The sequence below is a fragment of the Harpia harpyja genome, chromosome 6, assembly GCF_026419915.1.
Source record: "Harpia harpyja isolate bHarHar1 chromosome 6, bHarHar1 primary haplotype, whole genome shotgun sequence".
NCBI lineage: Eukaryota > Metazoa > Chordata > Aves > Accipitriformes > Accipitridae > Harpia > Harpia harpyja.
Genome location: NC_068945.1, coordinates 20,533,949 through 20,549,706, shown reverse-complemented (window position 1 = coordinate 20,549,706; position 15,758 = coordinate 20,533,949). Strand labels below are relative to the sequence as shown.

The 15,758-nt window shown below is 39.0% G+C and overlaps 1 protein-coding gene across 9 annotated transcripts in view; it reads left to right on the top strand.

The window, feature by feature from the left end:
• DGKI (diacylglycerol kinase iota) overlaps nt 1-15,758 on the top strand; it is a 226,140-nt gene that overhangs the window by 134,814 nt on the left and 75,568 nt on the right. For 7 of the 9 annotated variants that reach the window (XM_052788831.1, XM_052788834.1, XM_052788829.1 and 4 more), the window contains 2 exons: nt 982-1,181; nt 5,997-6,059. In XM_052788831.1, the coding sequence (XP_052644791.1) occupies nt 982-1,181; nt 5,997-6,059 (263 nt within the window). The remainder of the gene's footprint in view (nt 1-981; nt 1,182-5,996; nt 6,060-15,758) is intronic. The other 2 variants (XM_052788832.1, XM_052788838.1) reach the window with 1 other exon arrangement.

The window sequence follows — 15,758 nt, the reverse complement described above, 5'->3', positions numbered from 1 at the left end:
CCATTGTAACCCCAGACTGTGTTGATATAATCCTAACTTGCTCTATATGTCTCCCAGATGTGCTTGGTCATACCCAAGGAGGTCTGTGAGACCAAGGAAGAGAAGTGCTTTATAAGAAGTTGATCCGTAATGCTAAGTGCACAGAGCAGGATTAAGGGTCTTGACTTGTGTTTAGGCTGCTTTCTGTTAGTAATGCATTAATATAGGATTTTTTCCTGCATCTGGTAGATGAGAGTTAATAGTCACACTACAGATTAAAAAAATACATTTCTGCCCAAACTTGTCTGCTTAGAACTTGAAGGATCTGCTCATTGCCCTTCTTGTTTAATTTCTTTGAAATGAATTCTTGAACATGATATTTAATTGTTTTTAACAAGGTCCTTCTGCTTGCTCTTTTCAGCCTGTCTAGTCTCAAGGTTGAGTTGCTGTGTAAACTTCCTTAATAAGGATTTTAGATTAATCTAATTCACATTAAGGACTGTATTCTGTTCAAGAAGGGGAAATAATTTTTATGTCTGGCAGATGTACCCAGTTAGGTGGTTGTTTTAAAGAGCAAATAATTAGTAGCATTACTGTTAGTGTAAAAACAAACCAATCAAAACAAATTGAAAACTTTAAGAATAAACACAGGTATTCATTTGTGCATGCACATGTGTGTATACATATTTGTATGTGTGTGTAACATGCTTGACATATACCAACGTGATGAGACGTGCAATGCATATGGTTAGACATCTGCTTGTTGCCCACCACTTTTCCTTGTGAAATTTTAAGTCCTACTTTGCAATTTTGGAGTGAAAATACATTCATTGTGACTCTTAGAATGTCTTACACATGGAACACTGTGTAATGGATGCTGTCAGCGAAACTGCAAAACTGCATTTCAAATTTAACTGCCTCAACTGTCTGTTCTGAGGTGTCTTTTCTTTGTCTTTCCTGTTTGTTTTTGTTTTTTCCTGTGGTTTCCCTGCCCCACCCCAGGCTGCTCTCCAGGTGGGTGGTCATGGAGAGAGGTTGCATCAGTGCCGTGAGGTGACACTTTTGACATACAAGTCTATTCCAATGCAAGTGGATGGCGAACCATGTCGATTAGCTCCCTCACTCATTCGAATCTCCTTAAGGAACCAAGCCAACATGGTGCAGAAGAGCAAGAGGAGAACATCCATGCCTTTGCTGAATGAGTGAGTTGGTTACGTGCATGTCCTAATGGCAGGAGGCCCGTTTGGGGCAGCGTATTTAGTCATGGATTTTGCATGTACTGGACTTGCAGCTCGTTTACAAAAAAAACTAAAATAAAAAAAAAATGCACACCTCCTGAACTCCCTTTCCACTGTATTGCAAATACCTGATTTTCTTTTATTCTTTTATCTTCTGGGTTACCCTCTGTCTTGCTTTTAGGAAGGTGTTGTGTCTTTCAGCTATTTAGAGAGGTTTGCACAGGATCAGCAGAGTGCCTCTTGGCTTCTGACAGTTCTGCATAGGTATACCTTTTGCCCTTGAAGTTCTTTTGATTCATTTTCTCAACTTTATTGATCTACTTTTTAAGCTCCATTGGAGATCCTATAACAAATTGGCATAATCAAGAATTACTCGGGACATCTTGTAGTCTCTGCTGTGGGAGCATGCTGCCTGGGACTGTTTGTGTGGAAGGACCTGGAGGCCCAGAAAGGGCTGTTTGCACTTTGTAGGGAATCCTGCTCCAGTATAAAGACCCAAATGAGAAAACAGTAGTCTAAGGATGGATAGAGAAAAGCTAAGATAACTGGAAGCCAGGAACATGCAAAGAAGAAAAGACAGAACTAATACTCCTTTTCATAATTAAACCTTATTTGTAAGCACTGCAGAGATGTTTTAACACCAAAAAAAAAAAAAATTCAAATTTTGACCTGTGAAAATGCCCATCCAATAAAATAATTTAGATTATTTTGTAGAGCTGATTATTGTACTTCTCATATAGAAGGCCTTCATATCTGCTAAAATGAGTGACATAGTAAGTGCTTTTGCGGTTTTTCATCAAGTATTCTTAAAGTGAAGCAAACCAGTCTATCCCTTATACAAAGATACTGAGCTAAAGGTCTAAAGTTATCAAAGATCCACATTTCATTCAAACAACCATGCACTGAGGTTTTAATTTTTTGGAGGGGGTGGATTTTGCTGTTGCAGCTGTAATGGTGAGGCAAGGTTTATGAAGAGATGTAGTATCTTTCATTAGAGTAATTCATATAACTGGAAAAAACAGATGAGGTCTCAGGCACACCTTTTCTCTTCAGGTATCTTAAAGGTTGTCTGTGTCTTTCAACTGTATCATCTAGTGGAAGATATTGCTCCACTTCAAACTTAAAACTCCAACCCTTTAGAGTTTCTTGTCATCTGCTGGTTATCAATCTGTTCACGTAATCAAAGCCTCCCTGGTTACTTTCAACATCTTCCTGTTCAATTTAGCACTCTGTGTTCTCTTACTGAGACTAATGCTTTAAGTTTCAGTAGAAGCCTGTATCTGTAATGTGCAATTCCTATTTGCCTGGAAAATACATAAGGTATAGTCATCTCTCATGAGCAGTGGAGAACAGCAGACTCTTGCCTGTGGGCAGTGATGCCCGATTTCATCCAACCACAACAACTCAATCGTTTGTGAAAGCTAGAATTGAACAGAGAGGAATCCTAGGGCATCTTTTTCTACACTGAGGGAGGCTAATGCAAATGTAAAAAGAAAATGCCTGGTATTTCAATCTGATAATTAGCACGGTTAGGTTTGGATTTTGAGATCTGAATTTAAACTGTGGTAGGGAAATACAGATTCATAGTATATGCCAGTTGTCAAGAGGATATTCTTTGTAGTTTAGCTTGATTTAAATATACTATGGTAGACTATGTTGCTGTCGGAGTCCTTTGATTTGGCTAAGGTATTTGTCTGCAGACCAGTGTTTTGGAAAATACAAATGATCTGTCAGGAACTCTAGTCTCAGCTTCACGTATTGGAAATGGTGTGTCTATATACTTATATCAACATCTATATCTATATATCTGTGTGTGTATGTACTTTGCTCTCAAGTGTTGAAGGGGAATGAGAGAGGAGTTGAATCTCCTGGTATGATAAAAAGTAAATGGCATGTTAAAGGTTAAACTCTAGGAAGCATTTTAGTATTGTAAGAATTTCATTCAGTATGATGCTGATTTGCAGTATTTCACAAGAGAGAAAATTTTCAATTAAATAGGTTTATCTACATTTCTTAACTTGATATCTGGAATATATCTCCCTATTCCTTTGAAATCTCCCAGAAAGCCTTATATTTGATCGAACACGATAGATTGTTCTCCTATGACTGTCATCTAAATGTTAGATGTGTGAGATAAGTGGGTCTGGAGCTATCCCTAATTGTTAGACATCTGTTCTTGAGCTCCTTGCCAGGAAAGTGATTAAAAAATTATCTCGTGTCACAGTAACGCAGAGTTGCTATTCTTGTCGGCTTTGATATTATTGTTAGATAAGGAGAGCAGTAGGAATGCTTTTTAGAGTTTTAGCTAGTGCAGTGTTGAAAGTAGAAAAAGACTTAATTTGAAGAAGTCTTGCACTGTTTTTGTTTTCTTACCCTGTTCTCCTTTGTTCTGGAGGTTTTAAGGAGAGGGGGTTTAGAAAGGATAGTGAGTTTGTTGTTCGCCTTGTGGTTGTACTTGAGTTTCCAGGGAATAATAGTATTTTAAAATTGAAAAGCCCATACATAACATAGCTGAGTGAGAATAACAGAGCTTTCATGCTTCTCTCACTTGGGAGCAGGAGGGCTTTAGAAACATCATTCTCCCCTGACTGCAAGAGTTGTCCATCTTTCTGTTGCAACTGTTCTACTTCAAAACCTGTAGATGCCCTGAGAGGACACTTGTATATGAGAAAAAGGGATCTGACCTTTTTTGACCTGTTTTTTCCCCTCCATTTTTCCACTATTTTGCTTCCAGCACCTTCTAATTGCACATAAACTGCCTCATGTGGTTCTACACAGACCTTCAAGGTAGAAACTCCTGTATGTTGAGCGTCCTTGTTTTATCTGTTACTGAATAATTTGCCTTTTTCAAAGCGTGGGGGGAAATTCAGCAGCACTTTTGACAGTGTAAAAGATCCTAGTCTTTTCTATTATTATTATTATTTATTAAAAGTTGGCCATGGATCAAATTAAGGAACAAAAATCTAGTGTTTCTGTGGGGCTACTTGAACTGAAGGAGAGTCCCTTACCTGTTGACAACAGCAACAGCATGAAAAGCTTCGTCCAAGCTATTAGGGAAAAAGTAAATATAATGTGCTGCATTTTGTCATAGCTGGGTGAATTACTGGCGATTAATATTTTATTCAGTTATTTAATCTTTTACTGCTGAATTGCCGACAAACAAATTTCTCAGTATATTAATTGTCCCGAATTATTCATGCACTAGTTGCTGCAACTAGTGATCTCTTCTTACTGTTCATCAAGCATTCATTTTTTATTTTTTTTTAATATGTCCTTTTGGAAAGTTAAGCTGTTTTGATGTGACATACAGATTATATGCATACTCTTGAGTAGGTGAAGGTGACCTGTTTGTGGTTTGTACTCTTCTGATAACTTTTAAAATTTTGAATTGAAGCATAGTGGAGGAAAGTTGTTATTTGATGAATACAGTTACAGTGCTTCTAACTTGTCTCTAATAGAGGCTGTCCAGACATAAAAGGCAGGCATAATTTCTTCCTCATCCTACAATGCATTGCTCTACAATGGAGACAAGTAACAATCCGATAAAGTGTTTCAAGCCAGAAGCAACGTTTTAGGTTCAAGGAATATACAGGATAAGGTGATGCTGTTCACATTTGGTTATGGATTGAAACAAGGCAGATAGTGGGGCTGTGGTGGGAAAAAAGGTGGGTTTCTTTTCTTCTCATATGTCTTTTCTGTTTGTACCAGCAAAAGCAAATTTTTGCTACAGCCAGATCAGCAGACAGTTTTTCTGCAAAAGTGAGTTATGTTCTCATTTTCCTTCCCTTAAAAGACTTGCTGGCTAAGTTCTCATTCCTATTCTCCACTATCGATCATGGTAACATGTGAAAGAGACAACATATAGCTTGGTTTTCTGTGATCAAGCCAAGAATGTGATTCTTGTGAGCTATAAGCAGTGGAATAAGAGGAGGAGCTGTGGTTCAGTTTTTCCAGGAGTCATTTTCTGATTAGAAACTACAGTTTAGTATGCTGCTCTGTAAGTTTCAGTTAATGATCACTTTCTGAACCTCAAAAGATGATATTTTGCTTTCAATGGCTTTTAGTTTGGGTTGAGGAAGAATCCTGCATAATGGAAGAGAAAGAAGAGGGAAGAGCTTATAGATAAAATGTATTCCATACACTTGAGAGAAACAAAGGGACCATTTGAGCATAAACACTAAAAGAGAGTCAGTCTTCAGAGTCACTATATATAAAATGCATATTTCCCTAAGGTACATGAAAGAAGAATGGAGACAGCATTTTGTCATTGTGGATACAAAATCTCCAGTAAGGGTATTTTTTTTTTTCTTAAACGTTAACTAAGGTTGACCAACCTTTGGAGACAATTCCATCCATTCAGATCTTGGCTTTGATGTTTGTTTGCATTTCTGGACCTGCTTCCAAAGTCTGTTGCCTTGAAATTTTTCAGTGCCTGTGGAACAAATCCTGGGGCTCCTAGTCTTCCTTGACTAGCCATGTGCCTAGCTTGTCATTGGTCCTCCTCACTCGTGTCTTTAGAAAGCTCCTGTGTGCCATGTAGCAGTGATTTTCTCCATTTGCATGTCTTCTGTTGCTCTTGGCTTCCTAGTGTGAACTTGGAGCTCTGCATGTCTCTTCATTCAACTTTTATGTGACACATTCCTTTTATTTCTGTTTAAACGTTGTATGTCTGTCTTTCTTCTCTTCCACTCTTTCTCTCTCTCTCCCCCCCTGCCTTTTTCCTTGTCTGTCCACACTGTACTGCCTTTCTCCTGGCCACTCATTTCCTGCTGCCTATAGCATCCATAAAGTGCAGTCTGCTGACCTGCGGAGAGTCTCAGCTCCCCCTGATTCCTTCACTGTGTGAGTATCTGGCTTTTTTCTACTTTCAAAGTTCCATAGTTCTTTCGGTGTTACCCTGTGTGTCATTCAACCAGGAGATGGGGCAATAAAATCTAGTGACAAATGGGAAGTGGGAGCTCAGGTGACAGCATGGCAGGCACAGGGCAGTGGCTTCACCAGCAAAGGCACAGTTCCACAGTGCCCAAGTAAGGTGAGCAGGGCATGTCTGGTATTGGTGACCAGGTTCAGCCAAAAGTCCAGCTCGCCAGACAAATCCATAGCAACAGATGGTTCTGGAGGCAAGCGTCAGGCACTGTCCCTGGAAACAGTTGAGATGAGAGCTTTCTGTCCTTTGGTTTTAATCAAAAGTGTATTGTGAACAAACTCAGCCATAAGCCATATCTCCTGATGGAGCTGATCTCTCAGCCATATTTCCAGATAGAGCTGATCAAAACAGGAAACTAGTCCCCCAGAGGAGTGGTGTGACATTGGCTGCAGCTGCATTGAAGATGGAGACCACCCCCCCAACCCCCCCACCTTGGCAATATCTTGATTGTCAGCCACTCCACTGTACTAACTTGCTAGATAGTAGCTAAATTATTCAAGAGCCTAATATCTTTTTTAAAATGTGGTGAATTGGCACTTGAAAACACTTGTACTGTTGTACCATTGTACGTTGGTATCTTCTAATTTATCCCATTTATGGAAACATGTCATATTATGAAAACCTCTGTGTCCACAATTAAAAAAAAACAAAACCAAAAGCAAACAAAAAAACCCAAGCAAAGGAAACCACCCCCAAAAGCATCCCAACCAACCTCCCTCCCCAACCCAAACAAACATAAAACCTCAAGCTTAATATAATATGTCAACTCAGGCAGTGTAGTTTCTCTTCAGAAATGCTTTTTTACTATTCAGTCAAGACAGACATGTTTTGCTTTGTGTTGGCATCCCTTTTGTCTTCTTGCTTTGCCACTCTTATGATGGACACCTTTTGAAAGAGATTAGGACTATCAAAGAAATGAATTTGAAATACATGTTGGAAAATAACAAATTTCAGAGCTATAAATCCAGGTATTCAGAGCAGAAACTTGATTCCAAGAATGATTCTTATTCTATCACAGAAGAAAGTGAATGGTTTGTGCTAAAAGAAAACCCACCAACACTTCTCTGTTCTAAAGACTGAACACAATCAATAGATGGTGCATAAATGTTCAACAAACCAAGAGTTATTTGGGAAAACTGATTGAATAATTTTAAGAGCAAATTTCAGCTTTGCAGAAAAGAACCTGGAGGTCCTGGTGGACACCCAGCTGACCATGAGCCAGCAACATGCACTTGTGGCAAGGAAGGCTAATAGTATCCTGGGCTGCATTAGGAGTGTTGTCAGCAGATCAAGGGAGGTGATCCTTACCCTGTACTAAGCGCTGGTGAGGCTACAGCTGGAGTACTGGGTCCAGTTCTGGGGTCCCCAGTGCGAGAGAGACATGGAGCTACTGGAGAGAGTCCAGTGAAGGGCGATGAAGATGACTAAGATACATCCCTCCTACAAGGAAAAGCTGAGAGAGCTGGGACTGTTTAGCCTGGAGAAGAGAAAGCTCAGGTGGGATTTCATCAATGTCTATAGGTATCTCAAGAGAAGACAGAGCCAGGCTCTTTTCAGCAGTCCCCAGTAACAGGACCAGAGGCAATGGGCACAATCTCAAACACAGGAGGTTCTTTCTGCACATCAGGAAAAAGGTTTTACTGTAAGGGTCACTGAGCACTGGCACAGGTTGCCCAGAAAGGCTGTGGAATCTCCATCCTTAGAGATACTCAAAAGCCATCTGAACATGGTCCTGGGCAACTGGCTCTAGGTGGCCCTGCTTGAGCAGGGGGTTGCACCAGGCGACCTCCAGAGTTCTCTTCCAACCTCTACTGTTCTGTGATTCTGTGAAATTTCAGAAAGCTGCAAGTTCCTCGTTATTTCACAAACAAAGATAGATTTCCAACTCAGTGTGCCTTATCCCTGGATCGTATTTGCTGTACTCTGTTGAGGAGCAGAAAGTAATAAAAACAACTTGTCTCACTGATTCAGTATCTAAGCAAGCCTCTAGACAAAAGTTGAGATAAGCCTTAATGCTTACACAGAACATTAAGCCATGCATCTGGGAGAATGGATATTGTTTCCAAGTTGAGGGATATCCCTTGGAAAATGACCTCCAAGTTTCGATACAGTTCATTTGAATGTCCCATTTGATATCAGCTGTCAGGATAAGGCAGGGAGAGAAAGACTCACGAGCCCCAAACTAATTTGTAAGTCAAAGATGTTCTGTATCTTAAAATCTGTAAAAATAGATTAAACATGCTGCTGTACTGTGACTGACAATTAATGTGTCTGGCAAATTAAAATAAGAACCCATGAGGTGTCAGGGAAATTTGATTTGGATTATGATGGCTTTGAGATTCAAATGTTCCTTTTTTTTTTTTGTTGAACAACATAGAGCTTGAACTCCAGTTAGTACTGAACAGCAGGGCAGATTCTGCTGAGACCTGGTGATGGATACAGCCTGTCTTAGATAAATTTCAGGTTTTCTGCAGCAGGATATGCATGGGAATTTGGGGCATCAAAATTATTAGGCACATACAATCTTTGTTGCAGAGACAGTAGAACTGTAGTGTGATTCATTTCAAATGTTTGTACAAGGTGCATAAGTAAATACAAGTGTTGTATTTTTAATTGAGGCTTTTTTAAAAGGAAGGTGAAGACTTGCATTTTCCAGCTGAATATTCAGAGGTGAAAAGGATGCACATCTGAGAGTGCATTTGTGTTGTGTGGTTGATGCAAAGGAGTTCTGAAAAAAAATTACCATTTGAAAAATAAAACATGATTGACTTGCATAGCTCCTACCATCCTTTTACAAGTGGAATAAGCACTGTGGATATGCTGTGATTATTTTGTTTTTATTACAAAATCTGCATAAATGAAAATACAAGTATCTTTTTATTGGTAAATAGTTAGTACTCTTTCATAGAGTTTACAGAGTAACGATTGCAGCAGACTATGCATATAAAGCCTGTGTGAATAGCAAGGGGGTAATAGGAAATAATTTTTTGCTTTTAGAGATCCAAAGCCAAACAGAGTCAGCTTTCTCAGGTTGAAAACAGGTGTTGACTATAGGAGGAGAGTCTAATAAAGAACAGTAGGAGACAAAGCATAAGGAAGAAAGTGTTTAGTGAGCTATTCTCCAAATGCATAGTTAAGGATGAAAATGCTTATATATATAATCTTCTCCCTTTTCTCCATTACATGAATTATAAGGAATTGAGTCTCATCTTTTCTTTGTCAGGTTTTCCTGTTTAGCATGTGGGGTTCTGTTTAGTGGGATCATTACTATCAGAGAATCCACCATGCTTGGGAGTGTACAGTGCGAGAGAACTATAGCTAGCATGGGGAAGGAGAAGGAAAGCGAAGACCAGGATTCTACCTGGCACTTCAGCACGTGTTTAAGGGTATGTGTGGGTCTAGCCTTTATACAGCAAAACACTCAAGCACTTGCTGAAGCAAGCGTGAGGTAAGAAAGTGCAAAAGGGCTTAGTACAGTTGGGTTAACCTGGCTTATCTGGGATAACACTTATCAAATGGAAGAAAAACATATATGGTGGAGCTTATATTTTTAGGGGTATTTTTTTAGGTAAAGAGCTTAGCAAGAGCTTAGCCTTAAAATAGCGGTGGGCTTCTGTGAAGCGCTGGAATTTGTCCATCAGAAGAGGCTGGATGATTCTGCTCTTTTGTGGCAGTTCTTATGTTTTAAGTAGATAAATGCTGTCAAAACCATACTTACTTTTAATGTATCATTTCCAAGCTCTGCCAATGCAATCTCAAAAGTAAGCTAAATTTCTTTTTCTCCTCTGGCTGCTGCTTCCCTTTTTCCAATTGTTCTAAACACTGGAACATTTAATTAATTTTGCATGTTTATTTCTTCTCTAGGAGATAGGTAATTCATTAATCTGTCACTGCAAACATGCCCCAGAGGAGTGTGATTTTTTTTTCCTAAAGTTTATTATTTTGCAAGGGAGCGGCAGTAGAAGTTTTCCTTTCCCTTTTTCTGTTTTCTGAATCATATTAAAATCTGTGTGTGTGTAGGCTGGTGTGGGCTGTATTCTGGAAGAAGATCTATCAGAAATTTGTCATTGGATTCTGTAGAGTTGTTGGACTGTTTATTATTATTATTATTTCCTTTCTCTATGCAGACACAAAGCATAAGAAATGGTTCACAGGGTTCATAAATAATTGATGTAAGAATTAGGGCATGTATAATTTAAAAGTCTATCTTCCCGGTTGAATCAAGCTGGTGGCATGACAGAAGTGTTATCAGGTTGCTGTGCAGGAGTGCCGAGCTTGGGCAGGACCCAAGCTGGCTCTGCCTGTTTTCTTTCCTGGGTAACTGGAGGCAGGAGCATGTTTCTTAGGAAAACCAGCTGTGCTCCAAGTGAGTTGGCTGGCATCCTCTTGCCTGTTGCTGGATGATTAATAGGGGTGAGAGGAGGAAGTCACAGCTTCATCAAAAGCTGACTGTGTTTTCTTGGTGAAGGGAAGTAGATCGGGTTTTGCGGGTAGTCTCAGAATAGGTACGTGTGGCTTTGGTTCTGTGGGTTTGAACCACTAGTGGTGGAATGAAAGGGATTTAAAAAAATAAGCCCTTCTTATTTTTTCCTGTCAAAGCTCTGTGTTTTTAGGTTTGGGGGTTCTTTTGGGGGCTTGGAGTGTGGGTGGTGTGTTGATGGTAACATTTTTAGAATCCCCCAAATGCTATAGTTCAGGCATAGGAGGCAAACAAATGCATACCTTTTCTTTGGTAACCAATTGCCAGCAGGGGGGTAGGTGGTGTTAAAAATGACTTCACCTTACAAACAGTTTATCTAGCATGATGTTGACTTTCTAAGACCTACTCACATAAAATAGTGGTTCTGATTCTGATATGTAACCCGGTGTACCATGGCATGGATATCTTCTCACAGAAGAGCAGACTTAAAAAACATAAAATTTAAATTAGCTATTTGTATTAATGAATGTCTACAAGTTTTAAGAATTTCCAGAATGCATGCCCTTTTCCTTACCATAGGAATTATTCAATATCTAGGTGATGTTCTATATTCTTGTGGAAAAGTCAAATGCTGTTTGTCTGATAGAAAGTAATGCAATTTCCTTGTACTGTGCCACTTTGGAGCTAAAAAAGGAAAGAAAATAATTTGCTATTACTGAAATTACATATTTTTTTGATGCGAGTAGAATAATTTTGAGAGGACCTCATAACGTCTCTGTAGAATCTTTCATAGTTTGTTCCAACTAAATAATGTGCATAGCTTTTCTACAAGGCTCATTTGGATTGTTATTTATTAATACCCTGAATGTGCATTTCTGGTCCATGCTAATACAAAGTTCATCAGATAAAATTCAATGTCGTAAACTAGCCTATCTATGCTCCTGATTTGAGAAGATTGATGTTTAGGTTTGTGTTTAAATGAAACCATTATAGCTAATCAACATGAATGAATGGAATGTTTCAGTTGACCTGAATCTGTATTTATGGTCCCATGGGGCATATGACCTTTAGGATGTAATTCTGTGGATTGGTGTGTTTGGGGAATGAGGTTCTTAATTAGATTCTTTAGGAGGTAATGGAATTCATTCACCTATAATTTAAATTACTTTTCATTGACTATGTAATACACCATTTTGAAGAATAATAAGTCTAAGAAATTTAAATATTTTAGGTTGAATTGCAGTGCAGCAATCTACCCAGATTTATTTATAAATTGTCTCCTGCTCTATCTGGAAAGTTTTTCTTCCTTTTCTTACAGTTGAGCAAGCTGTTTTATACAGTGTTTAGAAACATCCATTTCTATTAATGCTGTACTAATGTTTGCTTTCAGTGACATTCATCACCCTATTATTAGCTTTTACATGGACATGCTTATGTACTTAATCTTTGTGGTTTCTGAATATGCTGAATTTGTCTGAACAAGACAAATTTTGTGATTTGTATAATAATATGGATTATTACACAGCATCTGTGAAAACTACGGAAGTATTGATAGTGGAAGTGTTTTTCTCAGCTGCATTAAATAGAGCTCTGTATGGAGCTCATGAGTTCTGTGAGTGAATGAGTTAATTAGTTGGATGATGAGGACAATATCCCCTGGTGTGAATTGTCAGTCTGATAGCACAAGGAATGAATATTCACTTAGTGAATTTTAGAGCCAAATCTATATTGAATAGGTATAAAATTTAGTGAAACATAATGTCAGCCAACAGCTGTATTCTGACAGAGCAAAGAGTATTTGCAAATAAATCATGAACAAAACCATCGAACTTCAGTCACTGAATAAATGTTTTTTTGTGTATGTGTGTATATATGCATATACTTGTATATGTATTTGAGTTATGACTGATTTAGTCAAGTATATGAAATCTCTACCCTGTAGAAAGGACCTCTTAGCATTCAGATTTCCGATAATAGTTTATTTTCTATAGAGAGCTGCTGTTTCCAAGGCTATGTTTTTATAGCTAAGATAGCTAAACTTTTCAAATGGACAAAAGGCCAAGTTCTGTTTCTCTCCAGTTGTATGTTTTAGCACACACAGCTTGCTTATGTAGTAGTAGCACCCTGTCTTTATAAAAAGGGGGTGAACAGGAGGGAGAAACAGAACAGGAAACTCTAACCCTTGCCAGCTGATTGCTCTCCCACACTTGACCTGGAAAGGAACTATTTCACCTCCGGTAATACATTACATTTAAGATGGTGTGCTTGTTTTTTCCACAGAAGCAAATTCGGACACATATAGTGCACTGATGTACCAAAAAATTATACTTTTTACAAAAGCGTGGGAAGTATCCTCTTCGATATTTTATAGTTAAAAGGTGCTTTGGAAAGTGTGTGTGTGGCTCCTAGAGCAATAAAAATATTTGATTTGCTGTTGATTTTAGATCTCTTTCCTCCTCCAGTTCCAAGCAAATAAAAAGGGCTTGCTCACTTCTCCTGTTCAGGTGAAAGGACTGATTTGACTCAAGAAGGTGATGCTGCAGATGCAATAGATTGCTGCTGGCTACAAGTCAGGAAATAACATTTGTAAAGAGAAGGTGCATGTTTTTCTTTCTTATGGGGCATTAGGTAGTGAGTCAGCAGAGCTACAGAAGTCAGTGTTGTCTTTCTCTCCCCTTGGCATCCAAAAGCTATCCTGCCCTCACAGGGAGGTCACAGGGAGACAGATGGCAATTAACCAAGGATTGACAGATGTTGGCATGAGGCTTAACATCCTCTTCTCCCTTTTTGCAGGTCTTCTTGAGCATTGAATAGAGGGTCAACATGACCATCCCTTCACCTTGACATAAAGGCTCCAAACATACACTTGGAGAAGTTGTTCTGTTTCCCAGTCTTTCTTCCCCTTTCATGAGATATCCAGGTTATCCATTGTGATGATGTGTTTGGAATCAGGCCAGTTGCGTGGTCAGACATAAGTCTACCACTAACTCATTGATAATGGTTGCCAAGAAAGTTCACACTTGAACTAGTGCTTAGAAACTGAGAAGCAAAAAGCCCTACCATAACTGCTTTTACACAGGTTTCCTAGTATTTTTATGCCAAACGAGTTGTTGAGAGCGAAGCACTATAAAAGGAAGATAGTTCTGCTGACTTTTCTTACATTATCTTACAAGAGAACTAAAAAGTCTTGGGTCTGAATGATAATTTTAAAAAAATCTTTGTAGATAATATAGACAGTTATTAGAATTATTTGTAATAACTATTCAGACAATCATCCAAATATTTTCACTCATTCCATTTTCATCTACACGTAAAAAATCTTGGCGGGACTTGGCGGGGGGCAGGGGAATGGCATGGAAAGCAACACAAAAAAATCACTGTACTGATATGGAAAACTTAACTTTTACCCTAAAGGAGGTAGCCTTGGGGAGGAATGGGTAGATGATACTGGGAATAAGGGATTGAATTTGGGGCTGAAGAGTCCTGTTGAATTCTTGCCTCTGTCAAAGATTAGATGTGTGAACTTGGTTACATAGTTCCTTCTCTCTCTCTTTTTTTTTTTTTTTCTTTTTTCCCTTCCTCTCTTGCCTAAACCAGGAACTGTAGAAATAATTATCATTTCTGAAAATTCAAACATGATATTTATGTATAAGTACTGAACAGAAAGCTTGAAACAGCAACTTTAAAGTCACTTCTGATTCAATGATGATTGTTCTGGATCAGACAAAAAATAATTCATTAACCATTTTTTTTTTAGTGATCCCAGGCTTGCTGGCGTTCTTTCATCTCAACATCTGGAAGTGGAAACAATTGCATGACTGAGACAAGCTCACAGGGAGACATGGAAGCTGGGGAAAGGGTTACCTGCCCTGTCCCCAGTATTTTCCCACAACAGAGCATAGCTTGTCTCCAGTTGCCTGTATCAGGCACACTCTTGTCCTGCCATGCACTAAGGAATACGAGAAAGGTCAGTGTGTGGAAGGAGAGGAAGTGAAATTGTGAGTGGGAGGTATTAAAGGCCTCATAGCTGTAGTAAATTCTGCACAGACAGTGCAGAGCTACAAAAATACAGAAAAAAATTCATCTCTTGTGGTGAAGGACACCAGTAGGTTTCTGTGGGAGCCAGACTGATGGGATGCAATGGGTGGTTGAAAGACAAGTATCACTCGGATATCTGCTATGGAAGATCTAAAAGGACAAATCAAGGAGAAAAGGGAGTTGGTGTTCTTCTATTAGGAGTTAAAATCACAGTTTACCTTGGGAAGATGCAATGTTCCTGTACTAAACTGCTTTCCCTCAGTATGCAGAGCAGCATTGGGGCACCACAGCACAGGGTCCCAGAGTGGAAGGAAAGGTCTGAGCATCACACGCAGATGAGCTCTGTAGCAAGGAAGAAATGGAAAAGATCAAGTAGGGGGGAGGCTATGGTGTGGTTCTGGTTTGGAGGACAAACATGCCCTGTGCTGGGCTGAGTAATTCCTGCACAGGAGTATCAGCTTTTGGTCATGTGGTTGTTTTGAACTGGGGATTGGAAAACATACTTTTTGTAGCGTTCTGTCTTGGGTAGCTCAAAGATTTCAACACAACAGTACAGATTTGATTCTGGTTTCAGGAGAAGCAACAGTTTGAGGTTTTTGGTTGGGTTTACACTGGGCTTAATTCAGTGCATAGCAAGGATGGCTGTCTTTGTAGCATGGTTGAGTGTTACAACCGAAATAAGTAGCTGAATTCTCCTATCTCCCTATCCCTTTTCCTCCTAGCTGAGTTCAAAGAAGTAGAGGTAATTCACAAGTACTCCCTCCCCGACACCTACCAACAATCCCCAGGTTATGAACTGATCAGCTGGAAGACTGAGCTACCTTCATCATAATGTGTGGTGGCAGAACATTATGGGAAAAGCAACATAGCTTCTTCCTGTATTGTACCAGTGCATAAAAAACTTCACTTTTCAGAGCTGTCACTCATTTTCATGAACCTACTACATGCAGTGAATTATTTCTTTTCTCCCCTCAGACAAAGACTATGCAGTTAAATTCCTCTGTTTTCTGACTTAAACATTTTCTTATCTTTTCTTGGCTAAAAATCTATGATTTTCATTTTTGAAATTTGCATTTTATAGAATTTCGACGGGAACATAGCTCCTCAGACTATGTTCATTTCTCAGCCAGCGATGTGACTTTTAAACTTGTTTTAA